The sequence below is a fragment of the Gymnoscopelus microlampas genome (assembly GCF_963454915.1).
Source record: "Gymnoscopelus microlampas genome assembly, chromosome: 10".
Lineage (NCBI taxonomy): Eukaryota > Metazoa > Chordata > Actinopteri > Myctophiformes > Myctophidae > Gymnoscopelus > Gymnoscopelus microlampas.
This window is the reverse complement of record NC_139947.1, coordinates 18,453,563-18,476,034: the sequence shown is the minus strand read 5'-3', so window position 1 is coordinate 18,476,034 and position 22,472 is coordinate 18,453,563. Positions and strand designations below refer to the sequence as shown.

At 41.8% G+C, this 22,472-nt stretch overlaps 1 protein-coding gene across 1 annotated transcript in view; it reads left to right on the top strand.

Annotated features, from left to right (window-relative positions):
• Positions 1–22,472, top strand: part of chchd6a (coiled-coil-helix-coiled-coil-helix domain containing 6a) — a 115,359-nt gene that overhangs the window by 24,464 nt on the left and 68,423 nt on the right. The window contains exon 5 of the mRNA XM_084068261.1: positions 4,297–4,380. Within this exon, the coding sequence (XP_083924387.1) occupies positions 4,297–4,380 (84 nt within the window). The remainder of the gene's footprint in view (positions 1–4,296; positions 4,381–22,472) is intronic.

The window sequence follows — 22,472 nt, the reverse complement described above, 5'->3', positions numbered from 1 at the left end:
ACCTTTTCATGTCAAGGACTCCCAAAATTATATGCATTTGGCCGCAGACCCCCATCTCAAAATATTTTGTTCCAGGGACGCCCCAGAAGCAAAGATTTGAGTTAAAAATGTTTGCTTTAAAAGAATATAAATACATTAATTTTCACACATTTTCTCGATTTTTCAAAAATAGCAGATCTACAAGCTCATAGCGCGGCACTCGGTGCCGCGCTATGAGCTTGTAGATCTGCTATTTTTGAATAGCCAAAGTGTAAAATAATGCTTTTTAGCTCAAATCAAAAAATGACTCAGATGCCTTCCAGGTCTTAATGGGTTGTTAATAACATACATAGCATGTAAACCAAGTAACCGACGTACATACATCTGCATAGCGCATACAGCACACAGTATAACTAGCATCTATCAAAACAGATCTGTCCCCTCCAATATGTTACGCGTTTCCTACAGTGACTTCAATGAAAGCTCTCTGCACTCCCAAATGACGTAACATCACACGCTTTAACTTTCACTCCTTTCTACCCCCTCTCTCTCTCTCCCTCTGGCTCTACACTTCTTCCGCTCACTCTCTCGCTCTCTTTTTTTCTTCCACCTCCCTCTTTCCCCACTTTTCTCCTCTTGTATCTCTCTGCCTGTCTCTCCCCCTGTTTATGAGACACAGCTGATCTGCACTGATTCAATTCAATGTTCAGCAGCCCTGATAATCATGATGAATATCCCCTCCGTATGGGGGTGGGTGTGTGTCTGTGTGTGTGTGTGTGTGTGTGTGTGTGTGTGTGTGTGTGTGGGGGCGTGTGTGTGGGGGCGCGCGCGCACGTGCGCCCGCCTTCATGCATGCGTGCACAGGTGTGTGAACCCTCTCCCCTCTACCTCCTCTTCCTGTGTTCATAACACTCCTTGATGCCACAGTGATGTCAGCGGTACGAGGGATGAATAGTTATTATTCAGAAATACTGCATCGCTTCAGTTTAGGTTTTTTTTTTTTTCACGGTGGCACTTGCACACAGTAAGGTCTGCCCGTCTCCAGGAAGAAGTAAACAAACACAGTCGGTGCATGTGGAATAGGGTTAGGGGTTATAGGGTTATACACACACGTACACACACACACATATAAATAATATCTATGTAAAATATAGAAAATATGTTATGAGAAATATAAATGATGTGCAAAACATCCCCCTGCACAGTGTTAGAGTTGGTTTTGGGTCAAAACCACAGTTGGTTTAGAAGCTACAGAAAATGTCCCTAAACACATAATGGAGAGTACATTGTTAACAGTTCCTAAGTAGCGCCATGGTTGAATATCTGCCAAATGTCAAACTAACTTCCCTCTACTACCTTTGTATCAAGATGTATATTGATAATGTTTATTTCACAGATGTTTCCTTGCATATTCCTATCAAATGATTGCATTGACTGTAACATGGTCGTGGTGATATCCTACCCTACAGTATGTGAAGTTGCAGAGCTTTTTTTCCCCTTCGTGAATCATAATCCTGAATGATCATCGCTTGCTTCATGTTTCCTGGTGTCACTTGTCGACAATGACAATGGCTACGAGTATACATTGAGCAGAATAATATACTTTACCCACAGGTTTGTTAATTTACCTGGATATCAATCTGTGAACCCATCGTCAATTAAAAAGGAAAAAAATCACACCCTGTGTGAAGAGAGTGGTGCCTTTGATGAGCCCCGTATTGATGTTGTCATCAATGTTTGTTTATTGGACATACGGACGGACACACAGACAAAGTCAGATATAGGAGTGGTTGGCACCACTCAAAAACGGCGCCCTCCGCTGTCACTTTTGCATTTGACTCTGGGCGGAGGAATTAACTAGACACATGCTCACTGGAAACCGGGGTTTGGACATGCCTTCAGCCCTCTACTTCCGGTGGTGCGCCTATGTTTTCATTCCCACTAACAATACTTCTCCGCGGAACACTAACACCAAGAACATGGATCGTTTTGGTTATAAGCCCTATAACAATGATAATCGACTGGTTCTTTAGAACCGGACTCAAGAGCCACTCTGAAGGCCTAGCTGGGTTGTAAGGCCAGCTAGTCGTCCTGAATATGCAATCTGTGATTAACTGGGTTGTAAGGCCAGCCAATCTCCTGGTACTCAGGAGAGAGTTAAGATGTCTCTCGGAATCGCTCTGGAATGTGCCTATCTGAGAGGTTTCGAGCCTCTTCTTATAATGCTGGCTTGCGGTCCTGACATCACTATGATGATGTCAGATAGTGTCAGACGTCTCCCTATATGGAGCTGCCGATGTTAGTTATGGCCAAATATGGGATCAAGACTTCAGCCCTGGACGTGATGGCTATGTCTATACATAGAGTTTCGGGGAAGGGTTCGCTGATGTCAGACTCCGTACAAATGGCACGTTTGGGTCTCTATGACGACTTTGCAGGTCTATTATCTCCATCTATGGGGATCTCCATATATAGGCTATTGCTGGCAACTATGCCCTGAATGTTTCCTAAGTATATGCCCTGAATGTTCGTAACAAGCCCACTTGCTTCTATGATGAAAGAGCAAGTTAAAATGTTACTAACTTTCCGTGGTTTTGTAGGCTCCGAGGACGCCATTGTTAAATGAGTTTCGGTTTGTTTCTAGTGGGAAGCGAGCCGCACACATGTGAATCCCGCCCACTACATTTGATTGGGTAAAGCGCGGCCTGCTTCCTGATCTGAAGGCACGCCCACTTGCAGCCAATGTGCATGCGTTCTCAACACGGCTCCCGACAGATTCAAGCGCAGCTATGAATCTGTTCTTGAGAGATTACCTGGATATAGACTTAGCCCTCTCCTCTCCATTTGTATATGCTTTTCTCACTAGTGTGTGAATTGGATATGAAGCGTCCATAGCTCAAAATAATATAACATTATTTTATGAAGAGATACGACGGCGCACTCTCCGCTCATCTCTGCAGCAGTGGTTAAGAAAAAGTGAGAGGTAAACTGAAGAGTGAACAGTGGCGGTCATACTGAAGGTCATGAATGCATACAGGGGGAATACAGATTGGTTAAAATAACGTTTTATTAATTAAAATAAGTTCCGGGTTGCAGCTTTAAATGGATCAATATAAAACGCTGTGTGCTGCGGTACCAGACTGGCTTAAAAAAAAAGTGGCTGTCCTTACTGATTAAGATGTTTTATGGCAACCGGGACAAAACGATTTTCTATAGATGTTTTTCTTTGCCAAGGGGACTCTGTACCTTTGTCCTGAGGGCAGTAGCTGAAAGTGGTGATTTAAGGGATGGCTGCGGGCGTCTGGGAATTTGCCCTGCAAGCATTAAAGTACTTTACTGTGTACCTGAAGATTTTCGGTACTCATCGTGTTGCACCCTGAGGCGAAATGCACCCATCTCTAACTGCCTAGTATAGACGGGGCAAAGTAAAATGGTCAATGGATTGTGCAAGGCACTTCAATGCAATGAAGGATTTTTGTAATTATTCTCCTTCTGTTAGGCTACCGCGAACATGGTAACACGTTACAGTGCCTCAGAGGGTTTACATGAAGACTTGGAGTACACCACGGTCAGGGGTGGAAGAATCCACTGGAAGAAGCTATTTTTTACTTAAAACAAAAGAAGAGTGCAAGTACACACATTCTTGACCTTTTTGAGGTAATGGCAATCAATAGTGGTAGCAAAGACCTCAATCTGAAACATACTGTATCTGCCTTTTGGATTGTTCTTCATTTCCAATGTTGCTTTCTCAACTTAGTTTTTCACTGTACCCCGAGACATGACCTCTGCATCTGGTTGCAGGTGATGCACAAAATATTTACTGAGAGTGCATTGTGAAATGATGGCATCATCAACAGTTTTCTGTGAAACCTTATTGGTTTCCCACAATTTAAGTTGCTTGGACAAAGATCCTTCTTCTTGACGGTGAACTCCTTGACGTTGAAAGCAAAAACATCTTGCATCAGTCAGGCTCTATGAGAAATGCTCATGAAAAGTTAATCCTGAATATGATCTTGGTTGCGGCCAATTACCTGTGATACTGTGTGTGTGCATATAATTACACTTCTATTATTGTATTATTTCTTATGCTGAGGGCATACTGTATATATGATAGTCATTTGTTTAGGAACATACGCGTCTTAAATTATAATATACTGTGAATTCTATACTACATACATAGTATTAAAAGTGTTCCACATGTGGGTTCCTAAATGATGGTTGGTGGACTGGCACAAAAGGCTGTGCAACTGGACACAGAGTGGATATTTGTTGTGTCTGTGTGGTGAGTTTTCAATGTGTGTGTGTGTTGCTTTGCAGGCTCTGCAGTTGCAGAAGAAAGACGTGGAGCTGAAAGCCCTGGAAGCCTTCTACAGAGAGAATTTGGTCCAATTTGAGACAAGGGTATGGAAATAACACACACACACACACACACACACACACACACACACACACACACACACACACACACACACACACACACACACACACACACACACACACACACACACACACACACACACACACACACACACACACGTGTAACATGGGTTGGTTGATTTTACAGTGCATAGTTCATATGAATGCAGTCGGAGCAGCAGGATGACAGGGTGTGAATGGATACAAATGTTCAGTGTCATGCACCTCGTTATTGGACCATCCCTCCCTGAACATCCTCCTCTTCTTGCTCTCTAGCCTGCAAAAGATGCATGGAATACACTGCTGGCCTTTAACCACTTTTCGAAAATAGCATAAAGCTTTGAGCTTGTAGATCTGCAACGTTTTTGCTATTTTTGAAAATCTTTAAGATCTTTTTTTAGTTTGAGTTTTTGAGTTTTAATGTTTTTTAATGTATTTCTGATTTTTTTCATTTTGTTTAGACATTTTTGAAAAAAAGTCTCTTAATGACATGCCCACAATTTGGCAGAAAATAACAGATTTTCAAGCTAACAACGCATTGCATCACCTACGCGAATCAAAGCCCTACCAAACATATTAACCCACAACACTGTTCCCCAGCAATAATCACTCAGTAACTCACAAAGGGTAGAATAGAATAGAAATACTTTATTAATCCACAAGGGGAAATTCAGAAACACAGCTGCTCTCATCAGCAATCACATCCAAGGCAAAAAAAACAAAACAAAAACATAATATAAAATCAATTAAATCAATTATATTTGATAAACTGTGCCTCTGGAGTGATGGACTCGCATGGCTTTGTAATTGGCTGGTAAAACGAGGGACCTGGCACAACAGGAGATGTGAAGATGGTGATCTTTAAGGGGAAAAGGCAGGGATACTCTAAAGCACTGTCTCTCTCACGCAACACCAAATATGAGCACAAGAAGAAAGGGCATTCCGCTGCGCATCGACCAGGCAGAGTTTGGCAGGTCCGGTGCATCACAAGAGTAGGACAATGGCAACACAGGTAGAAAGGAAGGCACCGGAACACCGCAGATTAACTTAACCCTTTAAGACCTGAGGCGATTCGTTAAAAAAATCTAAATCTTAAGTTTTTTGAAAAAAATTCTAAAACATTTTTTTCAATATTTTTCAAAAATAGCAGATATACAAGGTCATAGCGCGGCACTCGGTGCCGCGCTATGACCTTGTATATCTGCTATTTTTGAATAGCCAATGAAATCTAAAGTGACACAGCTGCGTTCCAGGTATCAATGGGTTAATGCCTTTTTAGGACGGCTCAAGCGAAGCGAGCCGTCCTCTATACAGAGAGATGAAAGGCACTGAGCTATGTGGGAGTTAACCTCTCGAGGTATATAAAGAGAGGAGGTGGCTTAGGCGAAAAAGGGGCGTAACGGGGCGTGATTTGGTCAGGGACTCTCTGTTTGTGGGAAAAAGGGGGCGGTCTTGATAAAAAAGGGTCTGGAACGCGTCGTCATTGCTTCGTTGCCACCGATTGGTTGCTGCAACTTGACTTCATGCAGGGCGACGCCCCCTCTTTGCTCCAAACACCGATTGGTTGCTGGCTTCATGCAGGGAGACGCCCCCTCTCACGCCCCCTCTCAGGTCTGAACATGCCCCCTCTCACATCTGAACATGTTTGCACCGCCGCCATTGTTCCAACACCAGCGTCCGCGCAGCCTAAAGCCCCGCCCTCCCCTCTACACACTTCATGCCGTATCACTCTGCAAAGAGGCATCAGAATTTTGTATTAAATTATAGAATGCACCAAAACATTAATAAGTGTCGACTTGAATCTATTTAAGCCACAATAAAGCCCCGCTTTTATTTTTGATATTTTTTGGGGTTTATTTCGCATAGTTTTAGATGATTTTCCGTGCACATTTCTTCATTTAAGCATCGCGAGCTGCGAACGGCCTTTTTGCATGTAGTTGAAGCGCAAGGGGGGGGAGAGAGTCGCAGATAGACAGCTGGAGAGTTGAATAACCTCCTCTTCAAATAACCAGATTTATTTACCAAAGTAGCCTATGTAGGCGACCTACATGTTTATGTTTTAGCTTAGACACGGGTAGCCTACAATAGTTGGTAGATGATTGGTTTCTTTTAGGAGCGCTTTGTGATGCACCGTGCAGTTAAATCCGCGGTGTCAATAAATTCCACTGCCCGCTCTTTGATGAGTCCTCCATCCTCCATGAATCGAATACAAACTGCAACTAGTTCCCGTTTGGAAAGCGGGAAATCTTTATACGCGAGTAGGCCTATTGCAAAATATTGTCCAATGTCCACTGAGTTCAGCCTTTATTTTACCAAGCAGGACTGATGCTGCAGCCTGAAGCAGCTTGTCCTGAAAGTGGTTTAGGCGGTCGATCGCGGTGGCTACCGTTCGTTTAGGCGTCCTCGCGTCGATGAGTTTGCTCTGGACAAACTTTTTTTTTTACGCTGGTGCCATTGCTGCCTCTCTGCTGTCTCAACAATCAAAAATGAAGAGAACGAGGCCAGGACATGTGTGTGCTGTTTATATTGTGCGCTTATGTCATGACGTAGAAAACCGGTTCTGTGAATGAGGGACACAGACAGACACATTTCACACTCGAGTGTGAAATGGGATTCTGAGAATACACATTGGCTCAATTGCTCAAAAGACCCAACATCCTCCAGACAGGCAGGACGTAGAGAGAATGGATGTGTATTACGTTATTTGTCAGCCTTAAGTATAGGGGCGATATTCATAGTAAATACACAAAAAGCTGTCTGGCGGAAGGAAGGCACAGTGGCCCTCATTTATCAACGCGGTGCAGCCCGAATAATGAACGTACGGCGATATCACCGCACCTTTCGGCATTTATCAATATATCCTGACGTGGCCTTCATCCTACTTTACGCTGAGATCTCACGTCTGGTCGAGACCAGTTGTTGACGTTGCCTGCGCCCGTTTATTCCATTCTAGACCTGCGGAGCAGACGGTCTGACAGGCATCTGGACACATATATCCACTCCAAAATGTATATCTACACTAATAAATAATCCCTGTGAAAATATAACATTTTATAAAGTAATTTAAACAAACTGCTTTAACAGTCACTCGGTTAAGCTTGCAGATCTGCATGGCTGCGCTTTAACAGTCACTCGGTTAAGCTTGCAGATCTGCATGGCTGCGTTGGCTATTTGAAAATAGCAGATCTACAAGCTCACAACAGGTCCCATTGCGACGCGTTGTGAGCTTGTGGATCTGCTATTTTCAGCGCAGCAGCGATTCTGCGAGATAATTTTCGGGAGCCCCGACATTCTTTTCATGAACAGTGAGGTCTACAAACTTACAGTAGCTTGTCCTATGTTATGGAGTTATGTCATAGAGAGTTATGTTGGCTACACAACCTGGCTGGGTTAAGGATATAAACCCGACGCTCCAATATTAACGTGGCGGCACGGAATCACTGCATTCCGCCCGAGTCTCAAAATGCACAAATTTGTGAGCGCCATCATGTTCACACATTACAACAACAATAAGGCTCAAACCCATTCAGGGACATTAATCACTTATACAAAATGTTTTGCATCAATGAAGTCAATAACATGCTATTCAATCTGTCGCATCATACACATGGACATAGTAAATGCATCTGTATGTTTACACATTGAAATGTGAAAACATAGTGGAGCACAATAGCATAAGTGTAATGTCACCTTAAACATGTAGGCTAGCTTTGTTGTTTTATAGCAATAGTATATAAATGAATTTCCTGTCATCAAACCTATGTATTCCTTTTTACGTTACTGTATGTGTTGTTTAGCATAGGACAACCACAACATTCAGGTCAGCTGTTTGTAACATCGCATCCGGGGTACTACAGCCAACGTCATTGTCAAGACAACATAGAGAGTGTGTGAATGGCCCCTGCTGGACGGGCTGCTTTCCCAGTTAGCAGTACTTCATAACGTCACTATATCACACAGGTTTATAGACCTTTAGTTATGAATTGCATTGCAAACTGACGTGATTCAAATATAAATGAAATGGCATGGTGGAAAGAAGTGATCGAATGTTTTACTTAAGTAAAAGTATCAATACTGCAATGTACAAGTACTGCATGATGAGAAAGGATTCGGAGATAATAATGTGCTTCAGTAAAACTATTAGTATTTAAATGGGCTTACAGTACCCAAAGTACAAAAATGTTTGCAAATAGCAGATGTGGAGCTGACAACGCAAACTTAAACTACGACAAACTAAGCGTTATTCTCTGCCAGCCCTTGAAATACCCGTACACACAATTAGCTTTGGTGCCATGAGGTCAGCTTGTACATGGGCAGTTTAAAACATATTTTTTATAGGCTAGGCTACATGTTACCACTTGAAAATGGGACATTGTGCATAATGACTACTTTTACATTTGATACTTTACGTACATTATGAAGCCAATACTTTTGTACTTGTGAAACTCTAGTAGGCTACATGTGGAATTCCGGACCATTTGTAACAGAATATTTTAATATTGTTAGCCTTCAGTGCTATCATGCACAGTTCTAAACTAATTCGTCTCATCGTCCGACAACAGCACAGTCAAATGCAAAAAGCACACATTTTTGATGATGATGTTGCTTTGGTAATTGTTGTCGGCCAACCGAGCGGGTCCTCCTCTCGGAATGGGTCGCTCCGCTCTGCTCAGCTCTTTGATGAACAGCTGGCTCTCCCGCACGTCCTCCACGTTGCTTGTCCGACTCGGAACCGAAGTCCCTCTCGTCTCGTGGGGGTTGGTTTGGCAGAGATGATTACGTTTCGCCTCTCCCACGACGCTCGTCGACAAGAGACCCACGACGTCGAGCTAGCCTAGCACTCCTCACGTGAACAACACCAATCTCCGTACTTTCCTCGTCGCACGGGCTGACTGTTAAATAACTGTACCGATATCTGAGCTCAACCTAACTCAAGCTATTCCCTTCGGTCCAGGGACGAATACACGTAGTAGATTTGGCGTAAAACACTCAAACTACAACACAACAACTACACATAAAAACACGCAAAACCGATACTGACTTTTGGTAATTTATTAACACACACACACACACACACACACACACACACACACACACACACACACACACACACACACACACACACACACACACACACACACACACACACACACACACGGTTACTAAACTACTAATACTTGGTACAGTATCTGATAGCCTCAGCCAGCCCAAGAGAAACTACACACATTAGCTCTCCTTAAAGTGGGTGCTAAAGATAAGCATTGTTGCAGTAGAAGTAGGTTATTTAACTGTAAACAGAAAACACACAAATGGAAAATACTATTAAAACTACGCAAACAACATGTATAATAAAATAACACACAAAATGACCATTTTCCATGCACAATTGTTTACCAGCTCGCATTCAACGTGCAGTCGTTCTCATATGCTGGGATGAAATGCTCTTTCAGATGTAAACAACTTTACTGCGCATGTGCAAGACCACTCGTGGAACATTTCCACAGGAATCAAAACCACAAAGAACATTTGCAAATTGGAGTATATACGGTTAAATGTGTGGTAAAAGTGGAATCGAAAATAACAGTGCGTCCTCCGTGCGCTAGCCTAACTTGGTTAATAATGCGCTTGTATGAGGTTACCAAACACACTGTTTTTAGCCAAACACAGTACTGTCCGCTATTAATTACTTACTTATCGACGCAAGTCACGTTATTATGCTTTTTCATGGCCTTGTAAAGACGATCACTTCCGCATTTTCTTCTTCGGTGGTATAAACTATGACACGGTTGCCAGATCTTCGAGAGAGAAATAAGCAACCAGGTCAATGAAAACAAGCCCAAAGATGTAAGTGACTATTAGGCTATATGAGCACTATAAACCTATATGCATCGGCTTTTTGAAAATAGACGATTTGGAAATAGCCGATCTACAAGCTCACAACAAAATAATAAAAACAAATAAAAAGCAACTAGCAATATTTGCAAGCAACTTCACAGAGAACGAGGTCGCTTATAATTACTATACATGGCAACACTAGTTACAAACAAAACATGTGTCATGAAATAGCAGATCTACAAGCTCACAACGCGTCGCCGCCTTGTGAGCCTGTAGATCTGCTATTTTGTATTTTGATTGAATACTGTATTTACAAAAGTATTTGTAGCTATGATTCCCTGCTTTCATATGACATGAAATAACAAAAATGAAAAAAGCCTAGATGACTTATCTGTTGTCGTGGTGGGTTAGATAGATAGATAGATAGATAGATAGATAGATAGATAGATAGATAGATAGATAGATCGATAGATAGATACACACATGCATTTTTTTTTTTAATCTCAATAGCACAATACCTCCCTACAGCAAACCACATCCCATCTTCACTTTTAAAGACCCACCCACACAACAGCATTACTTCAATTCACGTCTACACAAAGTAGCATCAATGATGTACATGTTAATGCTTAATACCTTTTCATGCCACCTCATGCATTGTTTTTCTCCTCTGAATGTACATAGCCATGGCAGGATATGGCCTTCGACATAAGGTCTTACAGTGGCCTTCATGTAACATCACTGGTAATTACAGTCCGACCGATAGGGATTTTTGTGACCGATAACCGATTTTAGAGAGGTTTGGATTATATCGGTCACCGATAACCGATATGCAACCGATATTGTGAATTTTATTAGCTGGAATGAAAATAGGCCTTTTCTGTTTTGTTTTTTTTACATTTACTCAAGTACTGTACTTAGGAAAATTTTAAGTACAATTTTGAGGTATTATTATTAGTAGTAGTAGTAGTAGTAGGCTAGTAGCAGTAGTAGTAGTAGTAGTAGTAGTAGTAGTAGTAGTAGTAGTAGTAGTAAAGTATTGGGAAGTATTTCCAATTTTCAACACTTTTACTTCTACTCCATCTCAGAGGCAAATATTATACTTTTACTCCACTACAATTATTTGAAAACTTTAGTTACTAGTTACTTTGTAGATTAAGCTCTAGAATATTATAAACAAAACACACATTAACCACTTCAGCCCTACACATATCTGCCATTTGAAAATAGCAGATTTACAAACTTGTAGATCTGCTATTTTCCAAAGATTTTTATACATTTGAAATCTTGTTGAACAGGACATCGTGACAGTCGACCGTTGTGTATCCATGGCTATTACTCCCTCTAACATTTCCCATGTTTTTAGCAGTGGTGGAAAAAGTACTCAAATTCTTTACTTAAGTAAAAGTACCAATACTGCAATATAGAAATACTCTTGTTACAAGTAAAAGTCCAGAATTCAAAATTTACTTGAGTAAAAGTACAAAAGTTTTGGCATCAAAATGTACTTAAAGTACCAAAAGTAAAAGTACTAAATATTTGAAAATAGCAGATCGAGCTTGTAGATCGGCTAGGTATAAAATAGGGTTAAAGTGGTTAATGTATGTTTCATTATATCATAATTTATATCTGAAAAGTAACTAGTAACTAAAGTTTTCAAATACATGTAGTGGAGTAAAAGTACAATAGTTGCCTCTGAGATGTAGTGGAGTAGTAGTAAAAGTATTGGAAATTGGAAATACTCAAGTAAAGTACCGATACCTCAAAATTGTACTTAAGTACAGTACTTGAGTAAATGTACTTAGTTACTTTCCACCACTGTTTTTTAGTGTATTGAAATAATGTCATGCATATTTGTCCAGTGCATAGCCTACTGCAGGCCTTGTTGACTAGATTTAGGAGAGATTTTTAAGCTCTTGCTCCTGAAATGATCGATTATTTTTAAGGGGAAACGCCATCATTTAACATGCAAGTCAATGGGTGAGAAGGAGATTGCCAGGCACAAATGGTAGTGTAGGTAATTAATGTATTTGTGCAAGATGACCCTGCTACTGTATATAAAATGTGTATATTACTCGTTCATCATGGTTCATGTTCAAATAGCTCAATCCAAAATATAATGCTGTAGGCCTAAGTGTTAGGCTGTATTTACGCACCTGCTTAATTGTAATTAATGCTTCAACATAATTATGACCGGTATTTTTTATCAGATGTCTGATAAATTTGATTCATTCCGGACATTGGGACCAGCAGGTTACAATCCTATATCGCAACCCCTGGTATACCACATTGCTTAGCAGAGTTCAGTGATGCAAATGCATGTCAAGTTGATCAACAGATTGTATTATTCCCCAATGCAATAACAGTACTGAAATGAAGGCTATAAGGGCAATAATGGGAGCCCTTTTTTTTAAAAGTAACTTCAAAGTTACTTTTCACAGTAACGCATTACTTTTTGGTGTAAGTAACTAGTAAAGTAACTGAGTTACTTTTAAATGAAGTAACTAGTAATGGCATTGGTAACTGGTCACTGGTTTTCAGTAACTAGCACAACACTAGCACAACACTACAACGGTGTCTAACCGAGAGTTATACTTCTCCAGTACAACGGTGTCTAACCGAGAGTTATACTTCTCCAGTACAACGGTGTCTAACCGAGAGTTATACTTCTCCAGTACAACGGTGTCTAACCGAGAGTTATACTTCTCCAGTACAACGGTGTCTAACCGAGAGTCCATGCAGATCACAGTTGACAAATATTATATATTATCAGAGCTATTATTAATGTTATCGGTTTTATCGGGATGACGTCATAATTCCTGTGTGTGTGTGTGTGTACACACACACACACACACACACACACACACACACACACACACACACACACACACACACACACACACACAGGCCAGGTACTAATTTAGTCATTGGTCATGGCAGCGTTAGGAGAACTCCTAAACGCGATAGATCAGAGCTTGTAAATTGGCTTTAGGATATGGAATGTGGGCAATGAAAACAGTCATGTGTGTGTGTGTGTGTGTGTGTGTGTGTGTGTGTGTGTGTGTGTGTGTGTGTGTGTGTGCGTGTGCTTGCTTGTGTGTGCGTGCGTGCGCCACGACGGTGTCATGAATGCGTCCTTTCACAATATTGTGCGTCAGCGACACAGGACGCAGGCCTATGAGCATCTCTGCTCAGTGCGGCTGCAGAGTTCATGTGCAACATCTTGCATGCATGGCTGTGGCTTTACAGTTTTCCTTCGCCGTGTCTGTAGGTCACCCCCAGGGACTCCCAAGGGTCTCCAGGGACCCCTAAGGGGGGGGGGGGGGGGGAACGCGGACCTCCTTTTTTTTTTTTTTTTTTCATCCCATGCTTTTGAACCCCCAAAACTATTTTCTTTTTTTGTCGGGGGGGGGGGGGGCCTGCGCCGTCCATCATGACATCTATGTCATTCTTTCTTGTTTATTAAGATGCAAAGTACATTTTCATGTAAGTAGGCTACATCTTCGTCAGGTTCAAGGAAGGCACTGCTCCAGTGACCTTTCTACCAGATATGAACAATCAGTAAAAACACTATATTCAAAGGCTTTACTATAAAAAAAAGCAAAGTATCTGAAGATTTAAAAGAGCTCTCCGCTACCTTTTTCCTTCCGTGTGCGACTGTGCGTGCGTGCGTGCGTGTGTGTGTATGTGTGTGCGCGCGTGTGTGACATTTCCCAGACTGTGCTGCAGACGGTGGGGACCTTTCACTCTCCTCTCTGGGGGAAACGTTACTCTCAGCTCAGAGTAGTGGAGACCTTTTTAAAGGGACATTTTGCTTCAGATGAAGGCAGAGCTTTAAGCTGTAGTTGTGTGCTGTGTGTGAACTGTTCCAACAGGTGGCGGTATTGAGACATGTATAGTTGAATCATGTTGATTGATGTACCTACAGCATCTTATCCTCAATGTTTACGGAGGAAGGTTTTGGCCTCTTTCATTTTCTGTCTCTCTCATTATCTCTATCACTCACTTGCATTCATTCTTTCTGTCTGTCTCTCTCTCGATCTCTGTCTATCATTCTCTCTCTCGTCCTCTCATTCTCTCTGTTTCTCTACTTGTCTCTCTCTCTCTCTCTCTCTCTCTCTCTCTCTCTCTCTCTCTCTCTCTCTCTCTCTCTCTCTCTGTCTCATTCTATGAGGGGAATTGGTAAAACACAGTGGCGAGCTCATTTAAAGTCAAGGCTGAGGTAAAACCTGTGTGGGAGCACACTGTACACACCACCATTAACCAAAAAACACAGGTGATTTAAATTGGTGTATTATTGTTCATGGAATTGTGACAGTGAATGCACTTGTTTCAGTGTTAAATCCTACAGTCTCAGATGGTTGTCCTTTTTGCCCAGTAAGAGGGGCCATATTTCATTGTTTTGTATAATGTTCTAGATTAACATCTTCATTTAGAACGTTTGGTACATGTACCTTATTGACCTCTTTTGAAGATTTAAGATTGCGCAGTTGAAACGTGACGCAGATGCCGCGACGCTAGCAGCATTCTATGGGTAACACATTGGAAAATAACAAACGTGAATTAAAAATAAACGATAAAAATAAAAGATTAATGTTAGTGGTGAAATGGCACCAAAAAAAGATTCTGAGGGCAACAGAAAACATTCCGCACTGACTCCCCCCCCCTCCCTCATTTTTGTGGGACTCTTTCTGGGACTCTTTGTGGGAACCAAGCAACATCACTGAGACATAACCATATAAGGAGTTCCCAATGCAGCTACGCCCAAATATGGAGTGTGTTGTCAAACTCGATGTGTCGTCATGGCATCAGGCACAAACAAATCAGTCAGCTCAATATATGGGTACAAAATGGGCCATGCCCATATATGGGTATATACTGATGACATCAGGGATCTCCATATATGGGCATAAGGGACAAGGACTGATGGATGCAGAGATCTCCATATATGGGCATATCAGTCGGATCGGCGTTGCAACGTAGGTGTGAGGGCCACATAGCGGCCCGACCTCTAGATGTGAGTTCGAAACTTACTTTATTTTTGTGGTGAGGTATTGTAGCTTGTCATTGTCTTTGTCCTAAACTACTGTAAATGAAGGATAACAATTTTCTATATGAATGATTGTTTAAAACTCGAATATTGGCACCAATCCTTGGCATCAATCTATCAACTCTCTCTCTCTCTCTCTCTGTGTCTCGTCATCCCTAAATTAGGGATGTGCATTGACTGACCAAAACTCGTCTTCTGCTTAGTAATGAATATTCTATACCCCACATACCCACACATTATTCTTTTTAATGGAAGGGATAATTAAAGATGTTGTTATTAATATTCTTTGGCTAAAACTAATTTCAGTTTTTTGTTAAGGCTAAAGCTCTAGTTGGATAGTAATCATTGCTGTAGAGTGTTTGTTCAGCGACCGGGGTCTCCCTGTCTCTCCAGCTCTTTAACACATTCACTGGCAGAATTAATTAATTCAGTCAGCTACTGCCAGCGTTTTTACTAATCTTTCGAGACCCACTGAAAAAAATGATTCTATGATGATGTAAACACAGGATGTTTCTTTCATCCGAACAAAAAATGTGTTACCGTAATCTTCCGTTCTGTAGTTATCAGCAGTTGAATAGAGCTTGTTTTGACCAAAAATGCAATCTGGGAAAAGAAATCAATGAAACTTTTATTTTCATAAATCTTATAACATTAGACTAGACCGGCTGTTTTTTTTGTTCACGTGATATCCGGGTGTTCTCTTCTTCGGGAGTCCTATAGGATCACTCACAGGTTGCGGAAGAGCGCCCTCTATCGTAATCATCGTCATTGGCATGTAATGTGTAAACCAGGGGTCTTCAACAGGGGGTCCGGGACCCCTAGGGGTCCTCAGAGTTACTACAGGGGGTCCGGAAAATCTTTTGTGTGAAATGATTTTTTTTTTTACCGTAACCACTTGAACCCTGGCATCCATTTTCTGAGGAGAACTTTAGCCAAAAATAGCAGATCTACAAGCTCACAACGCCTTGCGCTGCGAGGCGTTGTGAGCTTGTAAATCGGCTATGTTTGGCAAAGAGGCGTAAGAGGTAAAAAAGAGCAGACCACGTAAAAAAAAAAAAAAAAAATCTGAAACACAATTTTATACGATATAGAGGGGGTCCCGGCTTCATCTCTCTCTCAGCTAGGGGGTCCTTGGCCTGAAAACGTTGAAGACCCCGGGTGTTAACGGAAATGGGCGGGTTTCCCAAAGAGATTCTGCGTAGGGAGTTACGTGCGGTGTTTACGAAGGCTCAGGTAAGAAGGCTGCCTTTTAGTTACGGGTGTTAACCTAACGCGCACGTACAGTAAGTGCCTCTCTCAACACAGTGCTACGCACCTACTTAACCATGTACTTAACCGGTCGGAGCTGCCCTATCAATCGATGCCAGACTAACCGATTGTTCCACGCAAATTCCGTATAAGTACATGGCTCGCAAATGAAATTTGGCTGTAACAAGTGGGATTGTAGCCTGTAACCCGGAAGGGGGATGGTTTACCAGGCTAGTGGGATTGTACACAGCCCATCAATAAAATAATGCTTAAAATTAACAAGCTTTAAGCGCTGTTGGAAACTGTGACTGCACAATACCCTTGTTTTAATTTTTTAACTCTGACTTCCTCTTTCTATATCAATGTAGGCTATAATATGACGATAGACAGTGGTGTTGTACTGTGGATGTTTTAACTAATCGAGCGCAACATCAGCTGCACGTGCACATGCATACACGCGCACGTGAACGATCGCCAATTGAAATAACCTATTCTATATGTGGGCCTATATTAACCCACATCGAATGTTATTCAATTTAATGTACTTGCATAATGGGGACACTTTAGTGTTTTCATACATTTACCTTGCAGATGTCACCTCACCTCTGTCATTTAATTCATGAATCCATTATCCAAACGTTGTATTTGGACTACTTCAGAAATCCCAGGGTATTGTACATGAATAGGCCCTTCAGATATTTCTTCCGAAAGTTGATCGGCTCAGCTGTCAACAAATCAAAATCTATGAATTCAAAATCCATCAATTCAAGGCGATGATATATTGTGTGCGTGCGTGAGTGGCGCAAGTGGCAGGTGAACAAGGCACTTATAAGCCCATTATATCAGCATTAACATTGAATATTTGCTCTATCAATCATTCTATATCATTTTAATATCAGCCCCTATTCACTCAAACAATGGATTCACGCACTCACTCACGCACACACACACACAGAGGTCTTGGTTGTTGCATTAGTCTCATTAGTAGCAGGCTGGGTTTACTGACAGGATGGCAGCCTGGCACAGGGGTGGCACAAGCTGTGTTTGCTGTTGGGCTCAGGGTGTTTGGAAGCATACCTGTGTGTGTGTGTGTGTGTGTGTGTGTGTGTGTGTGTGTGTGTGTGTGTGTGTGTGTGTGTGTGTGTGTGTGTGTGTGTGTGTGTGTGTGTGTGTGTGTGTGTGTGTGTGTGTGTGTGTGTGTGTGTGTGTGTACTGTATGTGTATATGTGTGTGTACTGTATGTGTATATGTGTGTCTGTTGGGCCTATTGTGTGGGCGGGTAAACAAGACGGTGGCTTTAGTGAGTGTTTGACAGATTAAGTGATCTGGAGTGGATGTCTCATTTAGCACAGGAATGAGCTGCTCACTAGGAGTAATGGAGGACTGTCAGGTTTACATGTGGTGTGTAAATGGAACTGTTCTAATAACCTGGTTTGCATTAATTGGACATAAACCACTTAAGCCCTATTTTATACAACTGTTGTTGACATTTTCTGACAGTTTTTTATTTATTTATTTGAATTGAAGAGAGAGGAAGAGAGAGAGACTGACTGACTGACTGACTGACTGACTGACTGAGGCTCATATGTCCACACATGGCCCATACCTACATAAACATTCAATAAATAGGAAGAAAGGGTTTAATAGCAGTGTGGCTCCCATATGGATCCTGGACTTCAAGTGGCCAGTCTGCTGTGGCACACTGTATGTGTTATTATTTCAACACATTAGGGCTGGTAAACCAATATTCGATATTCGAATATTATTCGAATATTGGGAAAATATGTATATTCGAATATGAAGATTTATATTCAAATTTAATGTATTTATTTTTTAATTATTTGACAGGGACAATACAAAAAACTATGTATCAAGTTATAAAAACAAACAAAATATATGTTTTATTGGATTCGAGCACTTGATACATTGTTTTTTGTATTATCCCTGTCAAATAAACATAAAAAAGAAATATAAAAAAAAAATGTTTGAATATATTCGAATATCTGCCAATTTTAAGACCAATATTCGAATATCATTTCTGAGGAAAGTTACCAGCCCTAACACATACAACTTTACAAAAAGTTATACATTTTTTTTAAATTTACTATATCAGTACTTTGTGCACATTCATTTTAAGTCTAATTCTAATTCAGTTTTTTTTTTTTTTTTTTTTGAACACTATTTTTTAAATAGTAGATCTACAAGCTCGTTCGAAGATCGTTTATAGTTAGTCTAGCGTGAGGACTGTAGTAATGCATGGCCCTTGGGCTATTTAATATCCGGTGTACCGGTTGTCAGTGTACCTACAGTAGTGCTGTACCCATTATCATATTACTAGACCGCTGGGCTCTGGGACCGGCCTACTCGACCGGCCTACTCGACCGGCCTACTCGACCGGCCTACTCGGGAAGGATGCAATTTGGAAATGCATCAGCATCCAAAGTGGGTTGAGAAACCTGTAGAGTTCAGGTAATCTCAGGTGTAGAATGTGCTTATCTCTATTGTATGAAAAATGAGAAAGACCTTTATTGATCGTGTTAATTTATCCATTCGTACACTTTACGAGTTAAATGAGCACTCAGCGTTTTACTGTGTACTGCATTGAAGTGCAGTGTGAACATTCACTGTCCTAGTCTTGCATTGTCAGCCATTTGAGATCTCCGCCTGGTCCGTTACGTTTGCCCACGTCTCAATGCAAGTTAGTGGCTAGAACAGTGGCGAGAACGACCGCTAACAAACCTATGACCACTGCTTTGAAAATGACGTGGTCATGTCACCGCCCCAATATGAAGGACCAGCCCCAAAAGCTTTGGATTTTCAGCAATGCAGTTGTTATTGTTGATGTCACTTTTCTTTTGTTGTCAACTCTATTGTGGTTTCCACCCAGTTCTAGCAACAAAAGCTGTGAGATTGTCCTCAGTCACCATTGACCAAAGCGTTTAGAGACCTGACTTGTGAGTTTAGTAACTGGCCTGTCTCCATCTCTGACCTGGGTAGCAGAGGACTTTGAACTTGATGTCGGAAGTGGAGCGTGCAGAAGCAGATAGCAATCAGCTTCAAATCTGACAGACTGCTTGACACGCTGTCAGCAGGCTGCCTCCAAGCGCACGCACGCACGCACACACACACACACACACACGCACACACACGCACACACACACGCATGCACACACACACACACACACACACACACACACACACACACACACACACACACACACACACACACACACACACACACACACACACACACACACACACACACACACACACATCAACACACACGCACACTCATGCACAAACGTGCGTGCACTCACACAAGATCAGACCAACACAGGGCAGAGTACCTGTCAGCTACTGCCAGCGTTTTTACTAATCTTTCGAGACCCACTGAAAAAAATGATTCTATGATGATGTAAACACAGGATGTTTCTTTCATCCGAACAAAAAATGTGTTACCGTAATCTTCCGTTCTGTAGTTATCAGCAGTTGAATAGAGCTTGTTTTGACCAAAAATGCAATCTGGGAAAAGAAATCAATGAAACTTTTATTTTCATAAATCTTATAACATTAGACTAGACCGGCTGTTTTTTTTGTTCACGTGATATCCGGGTGTTCTCTTCTTCGGGAGTCCTATAGGATCACTCACAGGTTGCGGAAGAGCGCCCTCTATCGTAATCATCGTCATTGGCATGTAATGTGTAAACCAGGGGTCTTCAACAGGGGGTCCGGGACCCCTAGGGGTCCTCAGAGTTACTACAGGGGGTCCGGAAAATCTTTTGTGTGAAATGATTTTTTTTTTTATCGTAACCACTTGAACCCTGGCATCCATTTTCTGAGGAGAACTTTAGCCAAAAATAGCAGATCTACAAGCTCACAACGCCTTGCGCTGCGAGGCGTTGTGAGCTTGTAAATCGGCTATGTTTGGCAAAGAGGCGTAAGAGGTAAAAAAGAGCAGACCACGTAAAAAAAAAAAAAAAAAATCTGAAACACAATTTTATACGATATAGAGGGGGTCCCGGCTTCATCTCTCTCTCAGCTAGGGGGTCCTTGGCCTGAAAACGTTGAAGACCCCGGGTGTTAACGGAAATGGGCGGGTTTCCCAAAGAGATTCTGCGTAGGGAGTTACGTGCGGTGTTTACGAAGGCTCAGGTAAGAAGGCTGCCTTTTAGTTACGGGTGTTAACCTAACGCGCACGTACAGTAAGTGCCTCTCTCAACACAGTGCTACGCACCTACTTAACCATGTACTTAACCGGTCGGAGCTGCCCTATCAATCGATGCCAGACTAACCGATTGTTCCACGCAAATTCCGTATAAGTACATGGCTCGCAAATGAAATTTGGCTGTAACAAGTGGGATTGTAGCCTGTAACCCGGAAGGGGGATGGTTTACCAGGCTAGTGGGATTGTACACAGCCCATCAATAAAATAATGCTTAAAATTAACAAGCTTTAAGCGCTGTTGGAAACTGTGACTGCACAATACCCTTGTTTTAATTTTTTAACTCTGACTTCCTCTTTCTATATCAATGTAGGCTATAATATGACGATAGACAGTGGTGTTGTACTGTGGATGTTTTAACTAATCGAGCGCAACATCAGCTGCACGTGCACATGCATACACGCGCACGTGAACGATCGCCAATTGAAATAACCTATTCTATATGTGGGCCTATATTAACCCACATCGAATGTTATTCAATTTAATGTACTTGCATAATGGGGACACTTTAGTGTTTTCATACATTTACCTTGCAGATGTCACCTCACCTCTGTCATTTAATTCATGAATCCATTATCCAAACGTTGTATTTGGACTACTTCAGAAATCCCAGGGTATTGTACATGAATAGGCCCTTCAGATATTTCTTCCGAAAGTTGATCGGCTCAGCTGTCAACAAATCAAAATCTATGAATTCAAAATCCATCAATTCAAGGCGATGATATATTGTGTGCGTGCGTGAGTGGCGCAAGTGGCAGGTGAACAAGGCACTTATAAGCCCATTATATCAGCATTAACATTGAATATTTGCTCTATCAATCATTCTATATCATTTTAATATCAGCCCCTATTCACTCAAACAATGGATTCACGCACTCACTCACGCACACACACACACAGAGGTCTTGGTTGTTGCATTAGTCTCATTAGTAGCAGGCTGGGTTTACTGACAGGATGGCAGCCTGGCACAGGGGTGGCACAAGCTGTGTTTGCTGTTGGGCTCAGGGTGTTTGGAAGCATACCTGTGTGTGTGTGTGTGTGTGTGTGTGTGTGTGTGTGTGTGTGTGTGTGTGTGTGTGTGTGTGTGTGTGTGTGTGTGTGTGTGTGTGTGTGTGTGTGTGTGTGTGTGTGTGTGTGTGTGTGTGTGTGTGTGTGTGTGTGTGTGTGTGTGTGTGTGTGTGTGTGCGTGTGTGTGTACTGTATGTGTATATGTTTGTGTACTGTATGTGTATATGTGTGTCTGTTGGGCCTATTGTGTGGGCGGGTAAACAAGACGGTGGCTTTAGTGAGTGTTTGACAGATTAAGTGATCTGGAGTGGATGTCTCATTTAGCACAGGAATGAGCTGCTCACTAGGAGTAATGGAGGACTGTCAGGTTTACATGTGGTGTGTAAATGGAACTGTTCTAATAACCTGGTTTGCATTAATTGGACATAAACCACTTAAGCCCTATTTTATACAACTGTTGTTGACATTTTCTGACAGTTTTTTATTTATTTATTTGAATTGAAGAGAGAGGAAGAGAGAGAGACTGACTGACTGACTGACTGACTGACTGACTGAGGCTCATATGTCCACACATGGCCCATACCTACATAAACATTCAATAAATAGGAAGAAAGGGTTTAATAGCAGTGTGGCTCCCATATGGATCCTGGACTTCAAGTGGCCAGTCTGCTGTGGCACACTGTATGTGTTATTATTTCAACACATTAGGGCTGG